A 13595-nucleotide genomic window follows, 5' to 3' on the forward strand; every position below is an offset into this window, starting at 1 on the left:
TAGAAATTGAGTTTCTAATCGAGATTCATTTTATGACATGAACCCTCGATGATGATGATGATCCCTGAAGACACGAGCAGAGCAAGGAAGTAAGTAACTCCGCTTTGACGGGAGATTTTGAGTAAGGTCTTCAGGTGGGCAATATTTTGAGTATACGTATATCGTATGAGCTTTCTAAAATGATTTAATGATGTTATGAGCTTATCAAATGATTTGAGATAAATGATATTTGAGAACTGTTTGACTTGCCAATTTTTGATGTTGAGCTTATATGTTACCCTCTACTGATGAGATGAGACGAATTCGGATCTTGCTACAAGCGGGGTTGTGTACACAGAGGTGACTGTGAGCCGTCTTCGGGTCGGCCGGTCACGGTGCTTGAGAAGGAGACCTACTTCTCAGTACCTTAATTATGATGATGAGTTGTAGATGCGGTACATACATGTCGATTTCTTTGTCTGCAGACACTTAATTATGATGTTGATTATGAAAACTGCATGCACAGATTCATTTATGCTAACTTATTTCTGTGTATTGCTGAGATGTGGCAAGCTTCAAACATATAGCTCTAAGAGCGCCTTTCTTTTTTTCGGCGTTTGCCCACTGAGTATTATGTACTCACGCCCTGCATGTATTTCTAAATGTGCAGACTAAGCGAGGAGCGAGATTGGACTGGTGCTGGTGGGGAATTGTTAGAGGATGTATTTACTTTATCGCATTTCCATTTTGACGATAAAGTCTTGATGATTGATATATATATATATATATATATACTTTGATTTTCTTTTGAATTTAAGCAATGTACTCACGGTTATATGTCTTCATACATATAATCGATTCGCCTTTTGCTGCAATACTCTGCATATTATGCTTCCTTACGAAAAATGAGCGATACCCGTTTTGTTTTTGTTCGTGAAATTCCTGATAAATAAAAAGTTATAACGCCGTTGACGATTTTACCCTTGGGTTCCTTTATGATGATTTCCTTAACACCTTTTGATGCGAGCTTCTGCTTGATGTTCGACCTATTCTTCTTATCTTTTATTCTTTTAAAAATAGTCGTATCGATACTCGTACCCCACTATCACTAATGTCGGGAATCGGGCTGCGACACCTCAATGCAGCCTGTCCAAAGGATTGTTACCCATTGCCACGGATTGATCAATTAGTGGACGCAACGTCAGGGTGTGAACTCTTATCGATGATGGACGCTTACCAAGGGTATCATCAAGTTAAGATGTACAGGAAGGATGTTATTAAAACAGCATTCGCAGTCTGCGCAGGGATCTTCGCATATGTGAGTATGCCGTTCGGACTAAAAAATGCGGGGGCTACATACCAGAAGATGATGGACAAAATCTTCAAAGACCAATTGAAAGAGAATGTGTCGGTCTATGTAGATGACATGCTGGTACGCAGCGCTGAAGCACGCACTCATGCGGATGACTTGGAGGAAATTTTCTCGGTAATACGAAGACACAAACTCATGCTCAATCCGGCCAAATGTACTTTCGGGGTTCAGTCGGGAAAATTCCTGGGATACAAGGTTACACCTGAAGGGATAGAAGTGAATGCAGACAAGGTTCGAGCTATTATCGACATGACGGCGCCGCGGAACATCAAAGAAATACAAACACTAAACGGACGAATAACTGCACTAAGTCGGTTCATATCAAGGTCGGCAGAAAGAAGTCTGCCTTTCTTCAAAATTTTGAGAAAGGGAAGTCGATTCGAGTGGAGTAACGAGTGCCAGCAAGCCTTCGAGGACCTCAAGGAATATCTCAAAGGATTACCCGTCCTGACCAAGCCGATACCGGGGGAGCCACTATATCTATACACTTCGGTGGGGGTAGAATCTCTGAGCGCTGTGCTAGTGCGGGAGGAAGGGGGCATGCAGAAGCCAGTCTACTTTGTGAGCAAAATCATCCAAGGAGCAAAGATCAGATATACCGCAGCGGAGAAGACAGCTTACGCTATCATGATCACGGCAAGAAAGTTGCGCCCATATTTTTTATCACATAAAGTTATCGTCAGAACAGCACTGCCTTTTCAACAAATTCTGGGGAGGCCAGACCTCGCAGGAAGAATGGTAAAATGGGCCATTGAACTGGGCGAATATGACGTGACGTTCGAACCTCACAAAACCATCAAAGCACAGGCCCTGGCTGACTTCATTCAAGAGACCACGAGATGGCCGTTGAGAGGACCATGGACGGCGCAGGTCGACGGCTCCGTCACTAAGGAAGGGTGCGGAGTCGGAATATACATTGAATCACCGGAGGATGGAGCCTACCAGTTTGCAATCAAGTTCGAGGACAAGTTGTCGAATAATGAGACAGAATATGAGGCAGTGATAAGGGCCGCCCATATTTTGAGAGAGCTTAGAGCCGACACAGCAATAATCAAGACTGATTCACAACTAGTAGCCCAGCAGCTGAGAGGTGAATGTGAGGTTCGCGATGACAGAATGAGAGCTTATTATGATCAGATGCAACAACTCAAGGAAAAATTTGAAGAATTGGAAATAGTACAAGTACCCCGAGAGGAAAATCGAAGGGCTGATTTACTAGCAAGAATGGCCAGCGCCGTTGAACAATCATGGAATGACGAAATCACGCTCTTATTTGAGCCAAAGAAGAGCCCAGAGATTCAAGTCTGCGCAGTCGAAGTGGGGGATGATTGGCGAGCCCCAATTATTCATTTCTTACGTACAGGAGAAAGAATGGAGGGAGACACAGCAAAATACGCTAGATATGAGAATTTTTGTTTGATCAGTAACCAGCTTTATAAGAGATCTTTCACAAACCCGTTCCTTAAATGTATATCATCGGAGGAGGCAGAATTCGCTCTAAAGGAAATCCATCAGGGATGCTGCGGAAACCACGCAGGATACAAAGACCTGACCAGAAAAATCATCAGAGCAGGTTTTTACTGGCCTGGCATCGACAGGGATACCAAAGCTTATGTAAAGAAGTGTGAATCTTGCCAAAAACATGCACCAAGAATTAACGTCCCAGGGGAAGAAATGGGGGTGATGTACTCGGCATATCCTTTCGACAAATGGGGAATTGATATCGTGGGTAAACTGCCAACGGCACCGGGAGGAAAATGTTTCTTGATAGTGGCAGTAGACTATTTCTCGAAATGGATGGAGGCAGAGGCTATAACAAGGGTGGATGAGGCCACCGTCGAAAAGTTCATCTGGAAAAACATCTGTTGCAGATACGGGGTGCCCAGAGTTCTAATATCAGATAATGGAGCACAGTTCACTAGTCAAAGAATCGAGGATTTTTGTTCAAGGATGGACATCGAGCAAAGATTCGTCTTAGTAGCCCATCCCCAAGCCAATGGTCAAGTCGAGCTGGCTAACCGCACTATCTGTGAAGGGATCAAGAAAAGATTGGAAAGAAGCAGAGGGCGATGGGCAGAGGAATTGGACACGGTCCTGTGGGCGCTGCGTACCAGTCCCAAAACAGCCATAGGAGAAGCCCCGTTCACTTTGGTCTATGGTTCAAATGCGGTCATTCCAGCAGAGGTAAGGTTAGAATCACATCGAATTTGTACATATGATCCGGCACAGAATGAAGAACTGCGCAGGCTTGAGCTTGACCTCATAGATCTAAAGCGAGAAGAAGCCCAAGTCAAGGCTGCCAAGTACAAAATCATTATTAAAGCGGGGTATGATAAGAAGGTCAAGCAGCGCCGATTCCAGAAAGGCGATCTAGTACTCAAGCGCGCGGATGCTCTGAGAGCTACCGGGAAGTTCGAAGCTAACTGGGAAGGACCATATATCATCACCGAAGTCTTAAGAGGCGGAGCCTATCATTTGTCTGATCAAGAGGGGAGAGCTCTCGTGAGGCCGTGGAACATCAACCACCTCAAGAAATTCTATGTGTGAATCTCATTCATGTCCCATCATTATGTAGACCAGATACTCTTTTTCCCCACAGGGGTTTTAATGAGGTCTGGGGCCATGGTCGTCATCAATAAAGATCTATGGTTTTAGGGGAAATTCGCCTCTTATGTTTTCTTCAACATAATTTACAACACAGGTTAAGAAGACGGCGCAGGCACAATTCAAGGCATAAATTGCACAACGAGGGCATTAATTGCACAAATTCAAGGCATAAATTGCACAATTCAAGGCATAAACTGCACGACGAGGGCATTAATTGCACAAATTCAAGGCATAAATTGCACAATTCAAGGCATAAACTGCACGACGAGGGCATTAATTGCACAAATTCAAGGCATTAAATTGCAAAATTCGAGGCATTAATTGCACAATTCAAGGCATAAACTGCACGACGAGGGCATTAATTGCACAAATTCAAGGCATTAAATTGCAAAATTCGAGGCATTAATTGCACAAATTCACGGCATAAATTACACGACGAGGGCACTAATCATACAAGTTCCAAGCATGGATCGCACGAGGAAGTCATTATTGGCAAGAGCTCATCTGTGCCGCTGCTGCCGATTTCACTCAAAACATCACCCCTAAGATTCAAGGCGATTGATCACAAGCAAGAATATAGGACACGACCACAAAAGCATTGATCGCAGAATAAGGGCATAAATTGCGAAAACAAAGAATTATAACGATCTAAGAGACGCAGATGATAACCTCAAGTTGGCGCCGATTGACGCGATAAAGCGATTGCTCAGTCGAGGCCTCCTTAATCAAAATAGAAGGCACAAATACGCTCCAACACATGAAGCATTAATAAAGAATGCAACCATAGTTTTACCAAGTCCAATCTCAACACATTTGCCTAGGGCAACAACGGGAAAAATGTGAAATAAATGTTGACCAGCGTTTGCGAATGAATGATGAAAAGATAACAAGCGACATATGTGAGCTGGTTCATAGAGGGCATTAATTGCATAAGCTAAGCCATAAATTGCGATGTCTAAGACATTAACTGCACGATACAATGTGTGAATTGCAAAGTCTAAGGCATTATGAGGATACCAATGGTAGCGATTGAGGTACTAACTGCAAAGCTTGAAAGACGATGGTTCAGGTCCCCAGTCCGCGCAGACCGAGGTCCCGAGTCAGCGCAGACAAACGTTTTGTCCAAAGAATCAGCCAAAATTTCCATGGTTAAACCACGAGTCCGAACATTTTGATGAGCATGGGGGTGTAGAGCATCAATCGAGATTACGGCCCTAGCTATCATTCGGAGAGTAATCCGATTCGAGAAATATCATTGCACAATAGCAACAGAGAATTTATGAGTAACACACGACATTTACAAAAACAAAACGCGAAATAAAGAATAGCTACAAAGAAGAAGAAGATACCAAAAAGGAAATATTCATACGAGAGCCAAACAAATTACACCAATTCTCGTCAGTTAAAAATCCCAGTACAAATATGCAAAGTTTTTCAAGTCCAGAAGCAGAAGTGTCCTAGCATCTAAGGTTTGGAAGGCGGAGTTGGGGGTTTCTCCATCTGTATCTCCTCATCCGTGTTGCCGCCGCTGTCCCTACCGGAAGGTTCGGGCTGCGGAGATTCATGTGCGGAAGAGGTCGGCGCCGCCACGACCACGGGAGCTGGCTCATAGAACACTCCACCACCCGGGTAGTTACCCCGAACTGATCGGATACGAGAGCGGATCTCGTCCATATAAGGCGTCCTAATAAAGGGCCGAGCAGGCAGAGTAGGCGGAGGGTTAGCACCGCGGCCCATCACAAACAAGTTGATGGCCTTGTCTACAACAGGGAACCACCACTCAGGAGTTGGTGGCGAGTCAGCACGGATACCCAAAATTTTTCCAAGAGCATTAGAATCGATGGTGTTCAGCACCGCATCATTCTCGCACAAGGCTCTCTGCTCAAGAGAAGCTTGGGTCAAGTTAAGAGTAATCTGGGTAGACTCCTTGACAAGCCATTGCAACGCTGGGGCTGCAGCAGTCAGCAATTCGGGGGTACAGGTGAATGCGATGATGGTCTCTTGCAACATGATACGCAAGAACGCATGACCCTCCGGGGAAAGAAAATACCGCAGCCGGTGTTGCTTGATGCCATTCTGGAAAGCCACGTTCTCTTTCGCCACGATCTCCTGCTTGAGGGCAGCCAACTTCTCCGCATGATCCTGAGCGGCTACTGCGAGCTCTTTTTCCTTCTCATGCTTCACACGCGCTAATTCTCCCTGAACCCGAGCCAGCTCCGTATCAACTGACAACCTCTCAGCCTTCAGCTTCTCATTTTCCTCTCGCAAACGGCGAGCTTCCTCCTCAGCAGTAGTACATCGGGCCAGCGCTGCTAGGAACTCCTTATCTTTGGCCTGGACCTCGCCTTCTGCACGGAGAAGACTCCGAGCAACGGCCAAACATTCAACCCTAGCCTGCGCAAACGATATAACAAAGAAACTTAGGGAACACACATCTAAAAAAAGCGAAAATAGAATAAACAAAAATAAGCCCACCGTCTCAATTGTCATCACAAGGCCATCTGCCATTTGCTGGCGGCTCAAGGGCTCCCGAGCTTGAAGATCAGCCGGAGCAATCTGGGCGATCATTTGAGACCGACACTCTTCACCAGTTAGATCTCCAAGGACACGAGGGGCGATCCCCATTCCAAAGGGCACTCCAACATCGCGGGGACGGTGAGGAGAAACAGGTATCTGAGCAGAGGAGGTAGCATCCTCTGAATATAGTACGACGGTTTCCGGCTGCGCCGCAGGCGTCGTGGCTTTCTTTTTCTTCTGCTGAGATTGCTTCTTAGTCGAAGCACCTTTTCGTTTCTTCAGAACTGGAGGATCATCCTCTTCCACATTTTCGGTATCCTCATCACGAAGCTGGAGGGGATTAACTAGGGGGCGCCGAGAACCGGAAGACCCTGCGACAATGGCTTGCGCGGTGCTGCCTACAGTCTGCGCAGCTGGAGATGGTTCAACAGCACCCCTCTGAGAGAAGTTGAAACTATCAATGACACCGACCGACGGTGTTTTCCACGTATCCATACCTAACACAGAGCAAACAAAATGGAACACACATCAGAAACATAATCCAAAGAACAAATCAGACATTCACAAGAAAGAGGAGCGGACGTAAAAGCAAAACGGGACAAGTATTAATGTTAAAACACATTTAATACCCTCGGGAGACAGGGGATAGCGGGAGAATAAGCCCGCACCGGCCAAGACAGAGGGTCTAGTCACCATCACCTTCACATCCAAAACTTCCTTGACCCGGGCTTCGGCCAAGTGCGTCAGAAGAATATGTTCAATATCAGTGACACGCGCAGAACTAGAAGGGGTGAGATGTTTAGTTTGATGCCATTGAAGTTGGGCATCGGCGCCGATGATGTCTGGCCAAGTGCCATTTCGGGTTTGGACAAAGAAATATTTATCTTGAAAATCTTTGTTTAAAGAGGTCATTTTTTTCATAAAAGCCATATAACCCCTAGCCTTGGAGGTGAAGTTATAATGGGACCCTGTTCGTTTCAGAACATGGGTCTTATGGAATAAGGCAGCGCTGTAAGGATAATTGTTAGCGGCGCAGACTATGTGTAGCACATGGGCTCGACGAATAGAAGAAGGAGAAAGTTGAAAAAAGGGAATGCCATACAAATTACATAGTTCAATTAAAAAAGGGGAAGAAGGGATGCGCAGTCCAGCATCAACTTGATCGACCTAGATTGGAATAACATCAGGATTAATGCCTCGGAAAGTATTAGGCATATCGGAATCAGGGTTAGCGAGATTCTGGATCCGGATCTTGTAATCTGAATCACCAACATCGATACGAAGGGCATCCCTTATCATCTTCATGGACCGGGCAGACAGAGTGGATTGGGGGAGTGCAGACAAAGCGGCCATGGATAATGCAAAGTTGCGAACAAGAAAACAGCACGGGGCGAGAAAGGGGAAGAAAGGGGGATGAAGAAACCGCTAAAAGAAAAAAAAAGTAAAAAAGTAAAATATCGCAAAACTAAAGGAGGGAGAGAAGAGGTACCTGGTTAAACCTAGCGACAGGAAGGGCAAGAAGAGGTACCTGGTTAAACCTAGCGACAGGAAGGGCAAGAAGAGGAAGGGGAACGACCGGCGGGGGGAGAGGAGAAACCGAAACAGGGAAAAAACACAGAAGAGTGAAGGAGGAAAGAAAAGAAGGAAAAGGAGAGAGAACGAACATTTATAGAGGAGGTGGATTCGAAAAGACCGAAAAGGAGGGAAATCATTAGGGTTAAAAACCCAAGGGTCCAGATTTAATCACGAAAATGGCGGTTGAAAAGGGAGGGTGTAGATCGAGTCTGGGGCTGCGAAAGGACGCGTGCGGGGAATAGCAAAGGTATCAGTCATTAAATGACAAGACGTCATAGACAGAGGAAAAAACCCTACGAAGATAAGAAAGCACCAAATGTTCAGTACAATTACAAAAAGAAATTCAAAAACTTCTCACCCCAGGAATACCAAGGAGGCGGCGCCGACTAACGCCTGCGCCGCTTAGAAGAAACCCGAAGAACCAATGCAGCTACGAAAATTCAAAATTCTCTTTTTTCGTAGACCAGGGGGGGAGTAGCTGACGAGGAATAAGGATTCCACCAGCCATTTTACGGATCGACGGCGCCGACTCGGGGCCCTCAACATACTCGGCTCAGAAGACATATTTGACAAGAAAGCAGCGCAGATCCAAGGCATCATTGGTTGAGAAAGAAACTGACCCAAGCTCTAAGCATACCCGACTTAGAAGAGCAGAGCCGTGTCACGCAACGATCAAGGCAAAGTAGCAGTACCGATACGAGTCGGCGCAGACTAGACTAGAGGAAGCCTGATTTCAAGCACAGCTACGAAAATTCAAAGTTCTCTTTTTTGTAGTCTAGGGGGGAGTAGCTGATGAGGAGTGAGGATCCCATCAGCCATCCTACCCCAAACAAGGACAGCGGCGCTGACTTAGTCCTGGAGCACACTCGACTTAAGAAGCGTGAATACACCACACGATCGTCGAAATAATACAACGGCGACAATTAATGTCGGCGCAGACTAAGAAAGAAGCTGGTCTAAACTCCAAGCCCACTCGGATCGAAAGAGGCAAGGCCATATCATAAAGATAGCGGCGCCGCGAATGTCTGCGCAGACTAGAGAGGACAGCGCGGCACTAAAGCGACATACGGAGAAGACCCAGGGAGTGAAAACAACCAGCAGTGAAAGCTTGAAGAGAGCACGTGTTCAACAAAAAGCTGCAAAGTAGTTAGAGAGTTTGTTAGAGGAGAGAGAAACGTTCACGTACGCCGCATGTGGAGTACGTGAACGACATGAAAAGCCCCTTTTACCCTTCGCCCTAATGTAATCCTATAAATACGCTTTGTAAATCAATATATCAGATACGCACTTTTACCTTAAGAAATCTGATCTGCAAGCTTTCAAGCAAACTCTCTTTCACACTGCAATACAGGTTATTCCGATCTCTTTTTCCGGTTAGTTTAGATAGGTTCGAAAGTTAGACTTCACCACTTGCCATGAGTCCTCTCTTGAAAATAAAAGTAGATGTGTTGTTAATATTGAAGTGATTTAAGGCTATCTTTGTTAGCCACTTAACTCAAATTGTGTCCAAATTCCCATATGATCATAGTTTACCCTTTTTGTGCTTTGTACCCTTTCTTTGAATGAACCAATGATAAAGGGGTAGAACTTGGAGTGTTAATGTTTGCTTTGATGAAGAAAAAAGTTTGGAAAATGATTGAAATTGCTTATCAAGCTTTGATTGAGTGAAAATCACTAGTCCCCCTATGAGCTTAAAAAGAAAAAGAAAGAAAAAGAAATGAAAATGAATGTGAATAAAAGAGCATAAAGGGGAGTGATTTGCCTTTTGAATCATATCCATGATAGATATCACTAAGGATGAAAAGATGAAATGTAGGGATTTTGGTTTTTGATTGATAAAAGAAATGGTGAAGTTGATTTGTTCATTGTGATTGATAGATTGTGGGATGAGTCACTTTGCCTAAAAAACTACTCACCTTACCAAAGAGCCCTCATTACAACCCAATGAAAGCCCTTTTTGATCTTTATTTATAACACATTGAAGTATAGAGAGTTAAATGGCAAGCCTATGGAAGATTGCATACATGATTCAATTTGAGTGCAAACACTTCCAATCTAAACACTTGAGAGTTGAGTGCATCATTGAAACATCCACCTTTGTGAGGATTCAAGCTTGGAGGCCATAATATTGAACTCTTCATCACTTGTGATCTCTTGAAATGCATTTCTACTTGCGATACACTTTTGAAATATTTTTTAAAAAAATTTGAAGCCCTTGAAATGACACCAATTCATTCTCACATGTTAGTTATCTTTTATTTCTCTTCTCTTTGTTGTTTGGGGACAAACAACGCTTTAAGTTTGGGAGGTTGACAAACATGGTTTTCATACCCCAATTCCACATGAATTGTTGTCATTTTTCTTCATGTTTTGATTGTGAGTGCTTGTTTGTACCTTAATGTTATGCTTTGTTGAGATTTGATGCTTGGTATAGTTTTTGGAGTGTTTTCAGGAAAAATCAAGGACTAATTGAAGGATTTTGAAGACATGAGATTAAAGTACGTCTCGAGAGGAATCCGTGAGCGCAAACGACGACCAAATCCGAGTCCGGACGAGGGAGAACGGAGCAAAACGAGCAGACTGCGCAAAGAGCCCAGTAGCCCGCGGCCGCGGAGAGGGACCGCGACAAACTCGCCCTCGACGCCAAAGGACCCCCGCGGTCACCACCCGCGGCCGCGGGGTGGGATCGCGGGTTCCCTGCTATTTTCCCACGTTTCCTAGCCGCGGTCACGGGTTGTGACCGCGGGAAAAAGGCGGGGCTCCCCCAAGTGGACCCCAGACGCGAATTTGAGCTCTAAAACTCATTTTCCCCCCATTCTTCATATCCATCATCTTTCCCACACATTTTCATCTTCCCTAACACTCCAATTCCAAACCATAGCCTCCATTTCTACCATTTTCTCTCTTCCATACATTAGAACAACACCAGAATTAAAGAAAGAAGGGGAAGACTTGGAAATGAGCTCATCAAGACTACATGATTGAAAACAACTTATTAATAGTATTTAGAAGTTTGAATTCACCAATCCTTGTGGGATACGACCTTGCTTCCACTTATTGCAACTATACCGTATACTTGCGGCGTGGTGAAAATAATAGCGAACACCCACCTATAATGAGACTCTTTTTTTAGACACGGGAATTAAGAAATGTGTGTTTTGTGTGTAGGTAAAGAAAGTAAAAATGTGATTAAAAGGTAAATTTTTTACCCAAAAAGAAAAGAGTCTAAAATAGATGAGACGCCCAAAAAGGATAGAGTCTCAAGATAAGTGGGACTGATGGAGTAATACACAAACGACAAACAACACATTGGTTTAGATAAAAATATGAGAGCTTTGATATTGTATAGATTTGATTTAATATATAAGGCCATTTAAAATAATATTCTTACAATAAAACTAAAATTTAGAGTTATTCATTTGAGTTAATATATAAAACTATCCACTTTCATATTGTAAAGATAAAAATTGTCCACTAAAATAAAAATAATAAAAACTGTCCACTTTTTAATTGAAAAGACAGAAATACCCTCCTTTAAAAATACGTACTTTCTCTTTCTCTCATTCTCTTCTCTCTCTCCACTCTCTTTCTCTCTCTTCTCCCTCACGGTACACTCCCTTCCCCCTTCTCTCTCTCTCCCTCCCTCCCTTCGAGCTCAGATCGCCGGCGAAGCGTCGCTGCCTCGGCCTTGTCGCCTTCGCCATCTCTCTATCGATGTACTCTCTCTCTCTCTCTCCCTCTCTCCGCCCGTCTGCCGCGCCGGCGCCGCTCAATCTCCGGCAATCGCAGCGGCAGCGCCGCATAGCCACCACCACCGCGATGCCTCTTTCTATCTCTTTCTCTCGATTCTGACTTGGAGTCGTCGGATTCAATTTGTGGAGAAACGCAGCCGCAATTGCGGTGGTAGATCTCCGGCAATCGCAGTAGCAGCGCCGCACAACCACCACCACCGCGACGCCTCTGTCTATCTCTCTCTCTCTCGATTCTAACTTGGAGTCGTCGGATTCAACTTGTGGAGAGTTATGTGATATCAGCAATTTTTAAAATAATATTGACCTTGCCATTTGGGAATTTCTTCCGAATTGGTAGAATCTTGATTTTTATATGAACTATTTCTGTCGAATTAGGCAAAGAGATCGATTCAAATAGTATCAAATTTTATAATGCACTCAATTTTGTGATTGGCATTTATCACCCTTGATGATGATGATGATGATGATGTAACATGTTTCTTTTGTCTTATACTACTGTAACACTGTTTAATATCTATTGAAATTTTTGTGGTGTTAAACTGTTTAATTTAAAATGATGCATTAAGAGGCTATATTAGTGGCAGTACTGAATAATGCAGCCTTTACATGGTGTTTATTTGCACTATTGTGAAGCTTAATACATGATGTCTGAAACTTAAATGTATCTACATTCATGATAAAGTTGTTGAGCTTCTTGAGTTTGATTTTTAAGTTATCAGATTCAAAGTATTGTGATTGAAGCATGAGTTGATAGTTGTTAGTTGTTTTCATGGATGCTCAGAGTTCCATGTAGAATCGGCAGTTGCCAAACACCGGTGGAGGTGATGGCCTGCGCGAGTGAATTCCTCCCCGAGTTTGTGGTGAATGCCCTTCTCTATCCGGGAGCAGTTAAGCGGGCTCTGATGAAGGGCGCAGCCGTGCCAAGCCCTGATCAACTGCTGCATCCTTACAAGTTTAAGAAAGGGAAAAAAACTGATCTCAGACAGTTGGAGGTTTAAGTTTGCATGATTAAGTTTAGGTAGCTAGGCTATAATGAATGTGTTTTGTGATGTCTGGTTTAATCCATTTGAGCACAGGTTATTGTAGGCAGCTACCTGTGTGTCGCGGGGGCTTTTGTAGGGCTTCTAAGGCGCGGGAGAATGAGTTACCTCGGCTTAACCCTCATCCTACGGGGCATCGCGAGGGAAATGTTTTTTGGTGGGAAACATGCTACTAAAGCTCCTTGCTTATTTCCACAGATGATAATCACTATGGTTATCGCCTTCTTCTCTATGAGACGGGATGTCAGAAAGCTTCTCAAGTGTTGCATTCCCGACTGCGTTGCTAAACGCCTCAAGAATCGCTCCAAAGCCAAATACAGTTGAGTTTGTGTTTTGGTTCAAAACTGCTCATTTTGCTCTGTTTTTGGCAGAATATATGCATAGGATATTTTTCTGTGTATTTTCAGGGTAGAGAGTATGTGATATCAGCAAATTCTTGGTGGCCTTGGGGTGGTTGAAGTGGAAAGGGAAGAGTCGGCGGCTGGGGTGTTGTCTTCGACATCTTGCTCCAGATCTGGAGAGTCGGTGGCTGTTGTCTTCCACCTTCCTCCTCCGCGAGGCCCGCGTGGACGCCACCGACCTCCGCTACGTCATCCACCGCCGCCCCCGCTTCCTCGCCTGCAGCGTGGAGCGGCAGCTCCGCCCCGCTCTCTACTTCATCCAGGGCACAATCGGCATCGAGGACGTCAGCAGATTCACCTTCCTGCTATCGTGCTCCGTCGAATCGAAGCTTATTCCCCGAATTGATTACCT

General features: G+C 44.5%; 1 protein-coding gene across 1 annotated transcript; it reads left to right on the forward strand.

The window, feature by feature from the left end:
* The first annotated feature begins 12246 nt into the window (after positions 1 to 12246).
* On the forward strand, positions 12247 to 13282 carry LOC131006540 (uncharacterized). The gene is made up of 2 exons (XM_057933693.1): positions 12247 to 12794; positions 12879 to 13282. The coding sequence occupies exons 1-2, from the start codon at positions 12576 to 12578 to the stop codon at positions 13164 to 13166; spliced, it is 507 nt and encodes a 168-aa protein (XP_057789676.1). The 5' UTR covers positions 12247 to 12575; the 3' UTR covers positions 13167 to 13282.
* The last annotated feature ends 313 nt before the right edge of the window (positions 13283 to 13595 follow it).

Source organism: Salvia miltiorrhiza, chromosome 1, assembly GCF_028751815.1.
Source record: "Salvia miltiorrhiza cultivar Shanhuang (shh) chromosome 1, IMPLAD_Smil_shh, whole genome shotgun sequence".
NCBI classification, from domain to species: domain Eukaryota; kingdom Viridiplantae; phylum Streptophyta; class Magnoliopsida; order Lamiales; family Lamiaceae; genus Salvia; species Salvia miltiorrhiza.

Excerpts from the sequence above, each read along its gene's own strand:
- LOC131006540 (XM_057933693.1), top strand. The coding sequence starts at position 12,576 with ATGCTCAGAGTTCCATGTAGAATCGGCAGTTGCCAAACACCGGTGGAG. Across the intron at positions 12,795-12,878 it reads CTGATCTCAGACAGTTGGAG|GTTATTGTAGGCAGCTACCT; the intron begins GTTTAAGTTTGC and ends ATTTGAGCACAG.